The sequence below is a fragment of the Rattus norvegicus genome, chromosome 14, assembly GCF_036323735.1.
Source record: "Rattus norvegicus strain BN/NHsdMcwi chromosome 14, GRCr8, whole genome shotgun sequence".
NCBI classification, from domain to species: Eukaryota; Metazoa; Chordata; class Mammalia; order Rodentia; family Muridae; genus Rattus; species Rattus norvegicus.
This window is the reverse complement of record NC_086032.1, coordinates 41532364-41549925: the sequence shown is the minus strand read 5'-3', so window position 1 is coordinate 41549925 and position 17562 is coordinate 41532364. Positions and strand designations below refer to the sequence as shown.

At 41.8% G+C, this 17562-nt stretch overlaps 1 protein-coding gene across 37 annotated transcripts in view; it reads left to right on the top strand.

Moving 5' to 3' along the window:
• Positions 1–17562, top strand: part of Limch1 (LIM and calponin homology domains 1) — a 313045-nt gene that overhangs the window by 229552 nt on the left and 65931 nt on the right. For 21 of the 37 annotated variants that reach the window (XM_063273093.1, XM_063273091.1, XM_063273092.1 and 18 more), the window contains one exon: positions 10479–10731. In XM_063273093.1, the coding sequence (XP_063129163.1) occupies positions 10479–10731 (253 nt within the window). Of the gene's footprint in view, positions 1–10478; positions 10732–11606; positions 11868–12072; positions 13121–17562 lie in introns of those variants that run through there. The other 16 variants (XM_063273087.1, XM_063273085.1, XM_063273086.1 and 13 more) reach the window with 3 other exon arrangements.

Sequence of the window (17562 nt, the reverse complement as noted above, 5' to 3'; positions counted from 1 at the left end):
AAATGACAAAAACCACTGAAGATCTGGTAGTTTAGCCTCAAGAAAGTGTGGATCGAAACGGGTGCTCTTAGTTCACCCAGGCTACTTTGTGCCATAGAAGCTGTATTTCAGAGTCCCTGAGCAAATGTGTTTGCTCAGAACGTACACTTTCAGCAGATTAGCCTCAGGGCCACATAGTGTGTGACTCCTAAAGAATTCCATGGTACATTGTGAGCTGCTTGAAAACTATTTCTGAAATTTTATTTGACATCCTAAGTACCACCCACAAGCCCTGGAAGTTAAAGTACCAAGTTTGGGATGTAATTATGCTTCAATAAGGACCCAAGCGTGGCTTTGCTTTTACAAAACCCATCTCAATATTCGCTCATATTGCTTGCTTCAACTTTAAAGATAGGACTTTCCCACCTTTTTTTTTCCATAACTGGTTCTATAGATGCCTTAGTCTGTCACTAGCTTTGAGGGGTTCAGAGTTTACATTGCGTCTTGAAAGGATTTGAGGTGGCGGTTAGTGATACCAACTAGAACATCCCAAAGCACAGTTTAGTTGCAGCCATTCAGGCTGATGAACCAGAGCCGACTGGCAAATGCTTTCTCTATCAGGCAGACGCTGTGGACTACAGCATCTTCCACACGTGTCACCAGCGGATAGCTTCAGGCTCATCAAGACCTACTGAAGCTTTAAAAGCAAAACCACCACCACATTTCTTAATCTTCCTCTAAAAATTCAGTGTAATTTTTGCCAAATACACATCAATTCTATAAAGCTTTTCTGTATGTTCCTTTAAAATAACGCTAATCAGTAAGAATATTAGTTCTAATGAGTGGTTCCACATTTGGAAAACTTTTTTTTTTTAAAGTGTGTCTTGAAATTTTTTTGTCCCAAGACTCACAACCAACATGGGGCAGCTTTCACATAGCATTCTTTGCCTTTATATTGGGTCCGTCTGGAGGGCTTCGACTCTGCCATTATGAGTGGGTACCCAGTGACCAATTCAAAGAAGATAAGCCACATTCAGAAGAGTCACGATTCTGGGAGGTCGGTGCAGTCTCCTGGTAGGAAATCTGTGAGCAACAGGCTTGCTTCGGCCACTTTATATTGCAGCCAGGTACTCGGGGCCTCCTTCAGCCTCTACAGCCCCCAGTGAAGAGGAAACGCAACCTTGCATTCATGTACACTGAAAGTTAGTAACATCGTAAATACGATTCGAGTATCCCTATGTTTTATTGAAAAGATGTGTTCCAAAATGGAAATAAAGAAAAAGCAAAAGTAAAGTGCCAGAAGAAAATTCAAAGGTGTTTGTGACTTGGGAGTACTTGGCAAATAGGTGGAAAGAAGAGGATGCAGGGCAGGAGGTAGGGAAGCAGAATGGCTCTAAATCGCTTGTAGCCACATGGGAAAGATGAGTGAGACTTTGATAAAATAATGACGTGCCTTGGGCTCTGTTATGTTTTTCTAACTTTGAACATTCAGAGAGAAGCCAACCCTAGTAAATTTCCATGTCCACCAAACCAAGTGAAATCAAAGGCTTTCGCAAGCCTAGCCTGACAGTATGCAGGCAGGCACACGGTGCCAGCCTTTCTGGCAGAGGTCCTCACAACACTCGAGGGTCAAGCAAGTGCTCTCTCTGGTAGGCCATGGGAGCCTAGTATACACGGACTTTAAACTCCCAGGGCCACGGAGTGGTGGGACTGAAAAGTGGTCTTGGCTGTGAGTCTATGAGGCAGCCCACCTCACACACAGCTAAGCCATTCTGCCCTGGGACACTGGCAAGTGAACATCCCTTAAAATGCCCATTGAGACCATTCGGAGAGTAACTCAGTAGAGGAAAGAGCTGTACTTACATGTAGTGTGTTTTAATAATATGTTTCATAATATTTTAGATATTACACAGAAATATGGCTTGAGTTCTATAGGTTTTTAGAGCTGAAGAATCGGGTAACTCTAACCATCACTAAGTTGTCCTGGTAAACGGAGAGCTTAACTGCCTTCGTTCTTCTATCAGCACAGGGTAGTATTCCCCTGGTCAGGACTTTGTTTTTCCAATTGATAAGATATAATTGCCCAGCTAAGCATACAAAGCCTGGTACACATCCATCCCTTAAGAACATTCATAACAACCTGTAAAGGTGCAGCGTGGAATCTTTTTTTTTAAATACATTGAAATAGATTAGTGTTTTTTTCCATCTTTATTAAATTGGGTTTTTTATTTACATTGCAAATGTTATTCTCTTTCCCGGTTTCCATGACAACATCCCCCCCAGCCCTCCCCCTCCCATTCTATATGAATGTTCCCCTCCCAATCTCCCCATTACTGCCCTCCTCCCAAGAATCACGTTCACTGGGGGTTCAGCCTTGGCAGGACCAAGGGCTTCCCCTTCCACTGGTGATCTTACTAGGCCATTCATTGCTATCTATGCAGTTGGAGCCCAGGGTCAATCCATGTATAGTCTTTGAGTAGTGGCTTAGTCCCTGGAAGCTCTGGTTGCTTGGCATTGTTGTTCATATGGGGTCTCGAGCCCCTTCAAGCTCTTCCAGTCCTTTCTCTGATTCCTTCAACAGGGGTCCTATTCTCAGTTCAGTGGTTTGCTGCTGGCATTCGCCTCTGTATTTGCTGTATTCTGGCTGTGTCTCTCAGGAGCGATCTACATCTGGCTCCTGTCGGCCTGCACTTCTTTGCTTCATCCATCTTATCTAATTGCGTGGCTGTATATGTATGGGCCACGTGTGGGGCAGGCTCTGAATGGGTGTTCCTTCAGCCTCTGTTCTAAACTTTGCCTCCCTATTCCCTCCCAAGGGTATTCTTGTCCCCCTTTTAAAGAAGGAGTGAAGCATCTGCACTTGGGTCATCTTGAGTTTCATGTGTTCTGTGTATCTAGGGTAATTCGAGCATTTGGGCTAATATCCACTTATCAATCAGTGCATATCCATATCACGTGTGTTTTTTCTGTGAGTGGGTTACCTCACTCAGGATGATATTTTCCAGTTCCATCCATTGCCTATGAATTTCATAAAGTCATTATTTTTGATAGCTGAGTAGTATTTCATTGTGTAGATGTACCACATTTTCTGTATCCATTCCTCTGTTGAAGGGCATCTGGGTTCTTTCCAGCTTCTGGCTATTATAAATAAGGCTGCTATGAACATAGTGGAGCATGTGTCTTTGTTATATGTTAGAGCATCTTTTGGGTCTATGCCCAAGAGAGGTATAGCTGGGTCCTTAGGTAGTTCAATGTCCAATTTTCTGAGGAACCTCCAGACTGATTTCCAGAATGGTTGTACAAGTCTGCAATCCCACCAACAATGGAGGAGTGTTCCTCTTTCTCCACATCCTCGCCAGCGTCTGCTGTTGCCGGAGTTTTGATTTAGCTATTCTCACTGGTGTGAGGTAGAATCTGTTTTGATTTGCATTTCCCTTATGACTAAAGATGTTGAACATTTCTTTAGGTGCTTCTCAGCCATTCGGCATTCCTCAGCTGTGAATTCTTTGTTTAGCTCTGAACCCCATTTTTAATAGGGTTATTTGTCTCCCTGCAGTCTAACTTCATGAGTTCTTTGTATATTTTGAATATAAGGCCTCTATCAGTTGTAGGATTGGTAAAGATCTTTTCCCAACCTGGTAGTTGCCATTTTGTCCTAACAACAGTGTCCTTTGCCTTACAGAAGCTTTGCAGTTTTATGAGATCCCATTTGTCAATTCTTGATCTTAGAGCATAAACCATTGGTGTTTTGTTCAGGAAAATTTCTCCAGTGTCCATGTATTCGAGATGCTTCCCCACTTTTTCTTCTATTAGTTTGAGTGTATCTGGTTTGATGTGGAGGTCCTTGATCCATTTGGACTTAAGCTTTGTACAGGGTAATAAGAATGGATCGATCTGCATTCTTTTACATGTTGACCTCCAGTTGAACCAGCACCATTTGCTGAAAATGCTATCTTTTTTTTCCATTGGATGGTTTTGGCTCCTTTGTCAAAAATCAAGTGACCATAGGTTTGTGGGTTCATTTCTGGGTCTTCAATTCTATTCCACTGGTCTATCTGCCTGTCTCTGTACCAATACCTTACAGTTTTTAATCACTATTGCTCTGTAATATTGCTTGAGTTCAGGGATAGTGATTCCCCCAGAAGTCCTTTTATTGATGAGGATAGTTTTAGCTATCCTGGGTTTTTTGTTATTCCAGATGAATTTCCAAATCATTCTGCCTAACTCTATGAAGAATTGGATTGGACTTTTAATGGGGATTGCATTAAATCTGTAGATCACTTTTGGTAAAATGGCCATTTTTACAATATTAATCCTGCCAATCCATGAGCCTGGGAGATCTTTCCATCTTCTGAGATCTTCAATTTCTTTCGTCAGAGACTTGACGTTCTTTTCATACAGATCTTTCACTTGCTTGGTTAAAGTTACACCAAGGTATTTTATATTCTTTGGGACTATAATGAAGGGTGTAGTTTCCCTAATTTCTTTCTCAGCTTGTTTCTCTTTTGTGTAGAGGAAGGCTACTGATTTATTTGAGTTAATTTTATACCCAGCCACTTTGCTGAAGTTGTTTATCAGCTTTAGTAGTTCTCTGGTGGAACTTTTGGGATCACTTAAATATACTATCTTCTCATCTGCAAATAGTGATATTTTGACTTCTTCTTTTCCAATCTGTATCCCCTTGACCTCCTTTTGTTGTCTGATTGCTCTGGCTAGGACTTCAAGAACTATATTGAATAAGTAGGGAGAGAGTGGGCAGCCTTGTCTAGTCCCTGATTTTAGTGGGATTGCTTCAAGTTTCTCTCCATTTAGTTTAATGTTAGCTACTGGTTTGCTGTATATGGCTTTTACTATGTTTAGGTATGGGCCTTGAATTCCTGTTCTTTCCAGGACTTTTATCATGAAGTGGTGTTGAATTTTGTCAAATGCTTTCTCAGCATCTAATGAAATGATCATATGGTTTTTATCTTTCAGTTTGTTTATATAGTGGATTACATTGATGGTTTTCCGTATATTAAACCATCCCTGCATACCTGAGATGAAGCCTACTTGATCATGATGGATGGTTGTTTTGATGTGTTCTTGGATTTGGTTTGCAAGAATTTTATTGAGTTTTTTGCATCGATATTCATAAGGGAAATTGATCTGAAGTTCTCCTTCTTTGTTGGGTCTTTGTGTGGTTTAGGTATAAGAGTAATTGTGGCTTCATAGAAGGAATTGGGTAGTGCTCCATCTGTTTCAATTTTGTGGAATAGTTTGGATAGTATTGGTATGAGGTCTTCTATGAAGGTCTGATAGAATTCTGTACTGAACCCATCTGGACCTGGGCTCTTTTTGGTTGGGAGACCTTTAATGACTGCTTCTATTACCTTAGGAGTTATGGGGTTGTTTAACTGGTTTATCTGTTCCTGATTTAACTTCGGTACCTGGTATCTGTCTAGGAAATTGTCCATTTCCTGGAGATTTTCAAGTTTTGTTGAATATAGGATTTTTTAGTAAGATCTGATGATTTTTTGAATTTCCTCTGAATCTGTAGTTATGTCTCCCTTTTCATTTCTGATTTTGTTAATTTGGACACACTCTCTGGGTCCTCTCGTTAGTCTGGCTAAGGGTTTAATCTATCTTGTTGATTTTCTCAAAGTACCAACTTTTGGTTCTGTTGATTCTTTCTATGGTCCTTTTTGTTTCTACCTGGTTGATTTCAGCTCTGAGTTTGATTATTTCCTGCCTTCTACTCCTCCTGGGTGTATTTGCTTCTTTTTGTTCTAGAGCTTTTAGGTGTGCTGTCAAGCTGCTGACATATGCTCTTTCCTGTTTCTTTCTGCAGGCACTCAGCGCTATAAGTTTTCCTCTTAGCACAGCTTCCATTGTGTCCCATAAGTTTGGGTATGTTGTACCTTCATTTTCATTAAACTATAAGAAGTCTTTAATTTCTTTCTTTATTTCTTCCTTGACCCAGTTATCATTGAGTAGCGCATTGTTCAACTTCCATGTATATGTGGGCGTTCTTCCCTTATTGTTATTGAAGACAAGCTTTAGCCTGCAGTGGTCTGATAGGACGCATGGGATTATTTCTATCTTTCTGAATCTGTTGAGGCCTGCTTTGTGCCCGATTATATGGTCAATTTTGGAGAAAGTACCATGAGGTGGTGAGAAGAAGGTCTAACCTTTTGTTTTAGGATAGAATGTTCTATAAATATCTGTTAAGTCCATTTGGTTCCTGACTTCTGTTAGTCTGTCTATGTCTCTGTTTAATTTCTGTTTCCATTATCTGTCCATTGATGAGAGTGGGGTGTTGAAATCTCCTACTATTACAGTGTGAGGTGCAATGTGTGTTTTGAGCTTTAGTAAGGTTTCTTTTACGTATGTAGGTGCCCTTGTATTTGGAGCATAGATATTTAGGATTGAGAGTTCATCTTGGTGATTTTTCCTTTGATGAATATGAAGTGTCCTTCCTTATATTTTTGGTGACTTTTGGTTGCAAATCGATTTTATTCAATGTTAGAATAGCTATTCCAGCTTGCTTCTTAGGACCATTTGCTTGGAAAGTTGTTTTCTAGCCTTTTACTCTGAGGGAGTATCTGTCTTTGTCTCTGAGGTGTGTTTCCTGTAGGCAGCAAAATGCTGGGTCCTCCTTATGTATCCAGTTTGTTATTCTGTGTCTTTTTATTGGGGAATTGAATCCACTGATGTTGAGAGATATTAAGGAATATTGAATGTTGTTTCCTTTTATATTCTTATTTGGGTGAGATTTTGTTTGTATGCTTGTCTTCTCTTTGTTTTGTTGCAAAACGATTAGTTTCTTGCTTTTTCTAGGGTGTAGCTTGCCTCCTTATGTTGGACTTTACCATTTATTATCCTTTGTAGGACTGGATTTGTAGAAAGATATTGTGTAAATTTGGTTTTGCCATGGAATATCTTGGTTTCTCCATCTATGTTAATTGAGAGTTTTGCTGGATACAGTAACCTGAGCTGGCATTTGTGTTCTCTTAGGGTCTGTATGACATCAGTCCAGGATCTTCTGGCCTTCATAGTTTCTGGCGAGAAGTCTGGTGTGATTCTGATAGGTCTCCCTTTATATGTTACTTGACCTTTTTCCCTTACTGTTTTTAATATTCTTTCTTTGTTTTGTGCATTTGGTGTTTTGACTAATGTGTGACAGGAGGAGTTTCTTTTCTGGTCCAATCTCTTTGGAGTTCTGTAGAATTCTTGTATGCCTATGGGTATCTCTTTTTTTAGGTTAGGGAAGTTTTCTTCTATGGTTTTGTTGAAGATATTTACTGGTCCTTTGAGCTGGGAGTCTTCACTCTCTCACTCTCTTCTATACCTATTATCCTTAGGTTTGATCTTCTCATTGAGTCCTGGGTTTCCTGTATGTTTTGGACCAGTAGCTTTTTCCGCTTTACATTATCTTTGACAGTTGAGTCGATGATTTCTATGGAATCTTCTGCTCCTGAGATTCTCTCTTCTATCTCTTGTATTCTGTTGGTGATGCTCGTATCTACAGCTCCTTGTCTCTTCTTTTGGTTTTCTATATCCAGGGTTGTTTCCATGTGTTCTTTCTTGATTGCTTCTATTTCCATTTTTAATTCCTTCAACTGTTTGATTGTGTTTTCCTGGAATTCTTTCAGGGATTTTTGTGATTCCTCTCTAAAGGCTTCTACTTCCTTACTTGTGTTTTCCTGCATTTCTCTAAGGGAGTTCTTTATGTCTTTCTTGAAGTGCTCCATCGTCATGATCAAATGTGATTTTAAATCTAGATCTTGCTTTCTGGTGTGTTTGGATATTCAGTGTTTGCTTTGGTGGGAGCATTGGGCTCTGATGATGCCATGTAGTCTTGGTTTCTGTTGCTTGGGTTCCTGCACTTGCCTCTTGCCATCAGGTTGTCTCTAGTGTTACCTTGTTCTGCTATTTCTGACAGTGGCTTGACCATCCTATAGGCCTGAATGTCAGGAGTGCTGTAGACCTGTTTTCCTGTTTTCTTTCAGCCAGTTATCAGAACAGAGTGTTCTGCTTTCAGGTCTGTAGTTGTTCCTGTCTACTGGCTTTCAGCTGTTCCTGTGGGTGGGTGTCCTGAGTCCACCAGGCAGGTCACTTGGAGCAAAAAAGTTGGTCTTACCTCTGGTCTCAGGCCTGAAGTCACTCCTCAGGGCTTGGTTTCAGCTCTCCATGAGGGCAGCAACCAGAAGGGCCTGCCCCTCCTTATTCGGGGACCCTGTGCACAGGGGGCCCAGATGGCGCTAGGCGTTTTCCTCTAGAGTCAGAAATGTGGGCAAAGAGTAGTCTCCTCTGGCTTCCCAGGTGTGTCTGCCCCTCTGAAGGTCTAGCTCTCCCTCCCTCCCATAGGATTTGGGTGCAGGGAGCTGTTTCACTGGGTCCCTTCAGATCAGGGCACAGTCTGAACCACAGGGCTCCTGCAGCTTGAGTGCCCCTATCTTCTGGTTCCCAGGGGCCCTATACAGTTTCCTCTTGGGCCAGGGATGTGGGCAAAGGTGGGCAGAAGTGGCGGTCTCTCCTGCCCTGCAGTCTCAGGATTGCCCACACTTCTGGGTGATGAGCTCTCTCTCCCATGGGGTTTGGGAGCAGGGAGCTGTGGACCGGGATCAGCGAGGTTCAGGCGCCAGCTAGAAACCAGAAGTCTAGTCAGGTAATTTTAAGAAGACATTTTTTCCTCAGTGTTATGCACTGACAGGACAGAATTTTGGGGTGTCTAGAGAGCAGATTCTAGTTTCCCTGAGCCAACAATAATCAGCCATGGGCAGGGGAGGGCCCTCCTGGCCCCTCTGAGCCTATTTCTATCTTTATAAAGAGAGGCTACTATCAAGCGGAGAAACAAATCCATGTGCTTGGCAAGGCAAGGTGGCATATTTGTTTAAAGGCAACATTTTATTTTGACACTGATAGGTACACTTGTTAAGGCTTGTTGTGGGGAGGGAGCTAAGTAATGAATCAGACACTAACAAGTCAGGAAATGGCCAAAATTTCAGGAGAGAGGCTGTAAGCAAGCGCCATGAATAATTCATATTCTGAATATTCCACGTACAATGAGCAACTTGTTCACAGCCAATACTTTAAAGTCATAGACTTTTAGTCATCATTGTAGCATCTGATCTCCAGGGTAAGTCCTTTCACTCCAATCTCACAGAAGAGGACAGTCAAGTGTGTTAGAGACAAACTTAGGAAGCCACAGTTCATGTCTGATGGACCCGGAACTGTTACAACCTAAATATTAGGCAGCATGTATTTAACACTAGGTGCCAGATACTGAACCAAGAGTCATAGGTGGAGTCAACCCTTCCAGTAGTCCCGTAAAGCAGATGACATCATTGCCCTCGTTTTACAGATTGGAAAATGGAGGCTTTAGTAGTCAGGTTAAAGACAAATAAATAGCAGGGCTGGAAATGAAGTGGATCTGACCTAAAACCTGGCCCACTACTCCCTCTGCCTTGTTCCAGGTCTTGGCTTTTCTTCTTAAGCGTAAATGTCTTTGTTACCAGCAGAGTCATTATGTCATTCTTGCATTCATTGATTAAGAGTTCAAGCATCATTAAAATAGCAGTTACTTATACAATCATGTTTGCCTTAACGATAGCTTCATTCTAACAGACCTTAGAAATCTAACAACATGAGACTTGGGCAAAAAAAATATGTTGGAATTATTGGGGCTGTTATCTAGGGGCAAGGCTGACGTTGACAGAGCCGAATTCCTTTACAGAAAACAAACAAGCAAACAGACTCTTTCAGCCAAACCATTTCCTGTAAACGAGCTTGAGATGCCATTGAATACACTGGCATGCTTTAGAAGTCTCTTGTTTTCAAAACAAAGGGAGGGAAAACTATGCTGGGGTGGGAGGGGGCATGATCATGAGTTGGAATGGACAGCAGGACAAAGATGGTCCCCGATCAGGAACCAAGAAAACTCCATGTAGAAGATGTAACTTCTTGGAAGACCAACCCTTAGTGACATCCAACTGGTCACTTTTCTAAGTTCTGCCATTCTCTTCTGTCTCTGCTACTAGATTATAATTTACACCTTCACCGTGTTCTGGACGGGGTGAAGATACACACAGACAAATAATTTCTAACACACACTTGTCAGAGTGCAGAGGACTCTGGCTGGAGATCAGTAAAATCCTCACTGGGGAACTGGTGAGATTTTCTTTTGAGTGCCAAAGCTCAAAGTTTGTCAGGCAAACAATTCTACACAGATGTATCACTTACAGTAATTTCTGGCACACTTAAGCTTACCTCTATTTTGAAAAAAAAAAAAGGCATGCTTGTAGTTTTTTTGTTTTGTTTTGTTTGTTTGTTTGTTTGTTTGTTTTTGGTTTTCCTCACTGAAATTTGAGGCCTTTATCCAGAGGAGGCTAATTTAGACTGTTTTCCAAGTTACTAACTCAAAGTTTGAATTCCAGAACACATGAGAGTCTATAGAAATGCTGTTGGATGTTTCTGCTAACCCCCACACACTTGATCAGTATCCATCCTCTGTTTTCCAGGAAGAGGAAGTGATTCTGAATCAGACTTGCCCCACCGGAAGTTGCCAGATGTGAAGAAAGATGATATGTCCGCACGACGGACTTCTCATGGTGAGCCGAAATCAGCAGTGCCTTTTAACCAGTACCTCCCGAACAAAAGCAACCAGACAGCCTATGTCCCAGCCCCTCTGAGAAAGAAGAAGGCGGAGCGGGAAGAATACAGGAAGAGCTGGAGTACGGCCACCTCCCCCCTGGGCGGGGAAAGGCCCTTCAGGTAGGAGTGAGGTTTCTGTTCCTTGATGTACCTTATGAAGGGATGAAAGTGGCCAATGCATTCCAGAGAGCTTGTCATAAAATGTTGATTTCATGAAGGTCCCTAGAATCTCACGTGGTGCGCAGTAGATATCCAACAAATCCTTTGCTGAGGAGCTGCTGCTCTGAGGCCAGTTCTGTTGACAGAATGTGGAAAACACGTCACGTGGCCTACTGTGGAGTCTGCCCGATTTCTGATCCTGTTATAGTGGGTGTACAAAGATTATACAAAAATATTCTTAATGCTCTTCTATAGAACCAGCTCAGATAAGAGACACATGGAGAAAGCTTGAAGACTCAAGTGTAGACAAGTGTCACAATAAATACAAGATGTAGGGTATTTTGTTTTTAGAGAAGGAAACTATTCCCTTAATGTCTTTATTAATGTACATATTTATTCTGCAAGTATTTATTGTGTGTCTATTACATGCTGGATGCTGTATTTGGGGTTTAGGGGCCCAATAGTAAGATACTAAGAAACAGGTCCTGTCTTTATAAGGACTTAATATTTCATTATTATTATCTATGGTTTTCCCCACTAAGGAAATGCTTCTTAAAATTTGTATGTGTTGATCAAAACTAATGAATTTTACCTTTTACAGTAGAAAGGGTTTTTTGCTTTCAATATTGAGTTTTCAAGAGCCCTTGTTCAGTATGGAGGAGAAATGCATTGTAGGGATTAACAACACTAAGTTGACCTCACCTTAGCAGCATCCTATCCTGTGCTGTGACTATTTTTCTAAGTTAAAGGTGTTATCAAAATGCCTTAGAAGCGATGTCTAGTCCGTTCCCTGACCTGCCTGTTAGCTTGGTAAACTGTGTTGTCCGACTCACTAGTTACCCTGAAACCATAGAGGAGGAGGGGAGTGAAGCAGGGTCTCCCACTGAAGATGACCCCAGCAGCCAGATGGACCCTGACGGGAAGCCTGAGTGTGGGTTAGAAGCTCCTCCCAGCAATGGTAAGGCGCAGTCTCCTGAGGATGCTGCTGCAGTGCCAGCTGCTATTCCTGAAGACAGAGAGGCTGTGGAAAGGCAAAAACGCAGAAGGCTGGAGCAAGCTGGGATCAAGGTCATGCCTGCAGCACAGCGCTTTGCCAGGTTAGCTCTGCCAGCTGAGGGCTGGGCTGGCTGGCCTTCTGCATGCCCGCAGGTTTGGATTCTGGCTAGCAAATTGGATTTCTCATCCTGTTACCCCAGTTTCTACGTGTCCATCCCATCAGTCGCCTCTGCTCTGGACAAATAGAAATAGATACTCTGCCTTTGGGGCATGTCTCTGCTAAGTCCTTGCCTACATTAAATGGAGGTAAAGCGGGAGCTCCTCTCTGCTTCCTTAGACCCCATCCCTTCAGTCAGTTGTGTGGGCTGCAGGATTCACCTAGCAATAACATTCTATTTTCCTACTGCTTGTGTCTTGTTAACTTTCATCCCACTCCTAAATGGCTCATTACCCCATGGCCCATCATTAGAATAGGTTCAACATCTGGAAATAGAGGAAGGACAATTCAGAGAGAACAACTGACTTACAAAAACCCATGGGTCTGCCTTCTCTTAAGGAGTAGTAAGGACCGAACTTGTCAGTGTGTTTTCGAAAGCTAAGACTGGTACAGTGACCTCTCTTCATTGCAGCTTAAAGGCATTTAGCATACAGCGCGACTGACTTCATGAGGTGGGTGGGATGAAGTGTTTTAGCAGTCAGAGCTACAGAATTCTATGGGTCTACTGTCTTGTGGAGAGTTCCGAAAAGCTTGTTTCTTTTTTATGTAAGAACCACAGTGAGCCCCACAAATAATCTTGCAGGCAACGCTCACCTATCGAATGGATGCTCAGAGCGATTTGACACTTGGAATTCATTCCACACCCATTTCTTCCTTTTCATTTTAAAGGTTAGGAACACACTCGTGTTTTCAGAGGAAGAAAAAAAGGATGGGTGATTGTATTAATTATTTTTCTTGGTGCTGTGAGAAAATATCTGACCTAAGCTACTGAAGGGAAGCATGATTTATTTTTGTTCATGGTCTCGGGGGATTTTAGTCCATGATGTCAGGGAAAGTGTGAAGGTGGGAGGGGTTTGGTCTTATTGACAGGTGCATGAAGCAGCCGGTTTTATTGTAAAGAATGGGACCCATAAGGCCAAGCTACAGACCTCAACTTGTTCCCAGTGACTCACCTTGGCCAATCATATCCCTTGTCCCAAAGGTTCTAGAATCTCTCAAGCAGGGTCACCATCTAGAGATCAAATCAACAAATACGTGAGCCAGTGGAGATTCTGGGGAGAGTTTACATTCAAACCATAGCAACGATAGGAAGTAACCTATAGAGCTGGTCAGAGCTGACATGGCAGCCAGATTCAGGTACTTTGTCCACAGCACCACATCTGATCCCACACGTGTGTTTCACTATATGCTCCCTCCGTGGTTATCTCCATGGACTAATTCTTAATTGGAACATCCAGGGTTGGCTTTTATATATCTAATTGTAGGAAAACTTTTATTGGTTTAAAAAAGGATCTATTTCTTCTCGTCCCTACCCAAATATTTAAGCTACCTACCCTAAACACTAGAAATTCTGGTGTAAAAATCCTACTTGTGTTATAAGTAATTCTCTGAAATAATGAAGAATAATATCATACCATATCTTCTGAGTATTCAAATATTCTTTGACTGTGTTGGACATGTGCTTTCCCTGTATCCTTCAAGCATCTACTTATCCCAGAGACCAAGCTAGAAGCTAAATACGGAACTTGCATCCCATCACCACGTACCATATTTCCAACTTGTCTGTCTCCCATCTTCAAGTTTAGAACACAGAGAAGATATTACTGAGTTATACAGATAAGACTATGAACAATCAAATCTGCACATCTTTGATGCACATACCTTTGTTTTTATCCTATCTGTGAATCCTTTAGAGGATGAGCAAGGAGATGCTAAGACAAAGTTGTGTACAGGCTGGGAGTTCAGTAAGTGGCCTGTGCCACTCGGTAACTGCAAAGCATATTTTACAGTAAAACATTGAATTCTTTGATAACAATTCTCATTCAATATATAGACATTTAGTCATGGTTTAAAATGTGGTTCTGGTGGGGATATTATATTTAGGTAGTCATTTTTTTTTTTGCTTCCTACATGTTTGCTGTTATCTGATTTAACTTTTTTATCTCTGTCATCCAAGTTAACTATGAAGCAGAAGTGTGCAGACCTGTTAAGGTCAACAGGCCTCAAACTTTCTCACACTATTTAAATTCATGTTGAGGCAGCCATATTCCTAGAGACAGCCCCAATTGCAGCACCATATATCTGTTCTGGTCACCATGAGTTCATTTGCTAGACAGGTTTTCAGTTTCTAGTTCACTCCTAAAGGCATGACCACCATGCCACATACACATAGCACATGCCACATGCACATGAACATGCCACATGCACATGCCAGATGCCATATACACATGTCACATGCACATGCCACATACACATATCACATACACATGCACATGTACATGCCACATACACATACCACATGCACATGAACATGCCACATACACATGCACATGCCACATGCACATGCTCCCAGCCCAGCATGTCTGCATTTTCTCACTTAACTTTTTCCAAGGCACAGTAGACTTGAGAGTTACCCTAAGTTTATCCACACTTAGGGTCCTGTTTTTAATGTGGCAGAAAGTTGCTTAACTGGAATGAAATGCAAATCATGGGAAAAAACCAGAAACCAAACAAACAAAAAACCAACCAAACAAGCAAACAAACAAAAAACCAAGACTCTCCGTGTGTGGAAAATGAGCTTATAAATCACTGAACCTATGCCAATGTCTCTCAAGGCATTTGACCCCAAGTCTCTTGTTTTGACATCCAGATGGATTCTGGTCATCACAGTTTTGGACCCAGGCAGAAGCTAAAGATAATTTTTGAGGCTGTTTCTCAGTTGGGAAAGACTTTGTCCAGGAAGTGCTGTACAAGAAATGGACAAACACATTAAAGGGTGGGAGCCAGCCTTTGTAGCCAGACCACTTTTCTGTCTGCTTCTCAAGAGTCCTCACACACCTAGTTGTATTACTTTTAAGCCACTATGCACACAGACCAAAGGTACAGTCATTCCACTTCCACACGATGTTAGAAGCCTAGAGGATCCACAAAATATAAACCAGGAGGTGCCTAAGCATCGAGGAGCAGAACATAGGACTTCTCAATAAATGTGTGGCAGTTAATATTTATTAGAGTTTTCCATAGAAGTTAAAAATTTATATAAACTGCTTTTTCTTCTATTTTATTTTATGACCATGTTAACTTAATTAACCCTCCCCCATAAGATTCTGCAAAAGAAGCCAGATTCCTTTTTTAGAGGGTAAAATAAGAACCAAGATTCACTTCCCCTTAAATTAAAACACCATGGAGATTTGAGTTCTCTTATTTGGCGTTTCCCATTGGAGAAGTCAATTTTTTACTGAATTATAGGTTTCACGTGACTGTGCTTCTTTCCTAATCATTAGCATGTGTTTCATCACTCACTAGTTCTGCTAGTCTGTGGATGTTCTCAACCACGCCGTAATTAATGACAGAGGGGACAGCTCTCCAGGGAACAATCGACATTTTAGAAATCTTCAGAGGAAGAGCAGATGTAGCCCAGTGCCAGACACACTCTTCTACATCCCTCTCTACCAGATGCTGGCTCCCTGCTTCTTTCTGCACAGATCTCCCAGTCTAGGGACCAGACAGACACAAGCATGACCTTTGTGACTCTGGATGTGTCTGCCGTGCCTGGAGACAGGGTAACAGGGAGGTTTCTGCTGTTGCCCATGACATTCCCAAGAGAACGAACAGGCCTTTCTGGAGAGCCCAGTTTCTTTGAATAGAACAAACTCACTGCCAAGCCAAGCTGGCTGTTCACTGCCAAGTAAAAGGGGGTAAAAGGGAATGCCAGCTCTTCCTTAGTTTATTTATAGTGTGTGTGTGTGTGTGTGTGTGTGTGTGTGTGTGTGTGTGTGTGTGTGTGTTATATGAGTGTTTCTGTTCTTGAGCATGCAGAGCCCAGAGGAGGACATTGTGTGTATGGCTCTGTCATTCTCCAGCTTGTTCCCTTGGAGCACAGTTTCTGGTTGAATCTGGAGCTAGGCTGCTGGCCAGAAAGTCCCAGTGGTGCCCTTGTCTCTGCCCCTTACTCCAGCACTGAAGTCAGGGAAGCTCCCTCTTAAAGGCAAGCGAATAGCCACTCCCCTTAAGTGGGTGCTGCAAATTTAAAGCCAGGTCCTCTCGCTCATGCAGCAAGGGTTCATCTACAAACTGGCTCCCCAGCTCCCCACCCCCTCCCTTAGTTTTAACCATTATCTCATATGCTTTAAAATATATAAATAAACCTTAGACACTCAGAGACAAACATTTTTTTCCTGCCCTATCCCATGCACTGGGCCCTTAATCTCTCCTGTCATGATAGCATTCCTTTTTCCTTCCTTTTTTTTTAAACATGAGGCTGGCAGGGTTGCCAGGCTATAAGCTGGGCTCTGTCTCACTGTAGTCCAAGCAGGTCTTGAACTTGGGATCTCCCTGACTCAGCATCCCAAGTAGCTGAGATTGCAGACCTGTCCCCTCAGGTGCCACTAGGGTTCTGCATTTCAAATTGCATATGGGTTATAGTCCTTCTAGTAAACAATGTCCACCCAGTAATTTCCAAACCTTTCAGTAGATACAGATCTGCACAGCCGGGCTTGGCTGCTCATGTGGACTTAAAGTCATTTAGCTAAGTTCATAAAACTTGAACTAAGTACCTTACTATTCTATGCAAAATGGACATCATATTTCCTGGTTTGTAGAGTCCTTGTGGTCACCAGTCTACGTATTAGCTGCTCAGATTTGTGGTTATTGAAAAAAATAAAAATATGCCAGAGTTTACCAATAGGTTGTTTTAAGGAATAAATAATACAGAATAGAAGTCATTGAAATCTTTTTGGTAAGTATATACTTGTGACTATTCTTCTACATATCTGCCTTCAATGCATTTTTATTTCATGGTCAGTGATGCCAGCCAATAATTTACATCATTTTTCATCTCTCTGAGATAGCCACAAAGCTCTCAATTTAAAGAATTCATACAATGAACAAGAATTACTCATAGTAACAGTGTTCCGGTTGGAGTAAAGATATTCCAGAGACGGGAATATCATGAAGTGGCCATTGATAGAGAAACTTTATTCAGTCTCTTCTTTGAAGCACACATATCTAAATTAAGATCACTTGAAATGAGTCCTGCCACACTGGGCAGTTAGCCTAAAAAGAAACACTTGGGAAATTTGCAGCCCAGCTGGGCTTGCAAGATGCATAAGGTACCAGATTCAAGCTGTTCAAATTGGCATTGTAAATTGGCAGGGCCATTTGCATACATGCATACTTTTTATTTTAACTAATTCTTTCAGAGATGAAGCCGGGGCCTCCTGGTCGAGAAGTAGAAAGAGTTTTAGTCTTAGACTTGGTTCATACAGATGACTGGCGCCACACTGAGGTGCAAGAATATGTGAGGTGTGTGCTTCCTACTGAAAGGGCTTTGTAAGATAATTTAAAATGTCGACCTAAATTGTGAGGTATGATTAATTAGCATTCTGCTATCATCGGTCTTCTGAATATGGTTGTGCAATGCAATTTACAACTCTATTCTAAGCACGACTCACAGAATCTCTTTATTTAGTTACCAAATTACTTCCCTTTCTCCTATCTCACGGTAATGATGATGCCTTTTTTTTTTGGTAAGATGCTCTGCTTTCAAAGCTGTCCCTGGAATTGTTGTTGGCCCAGTC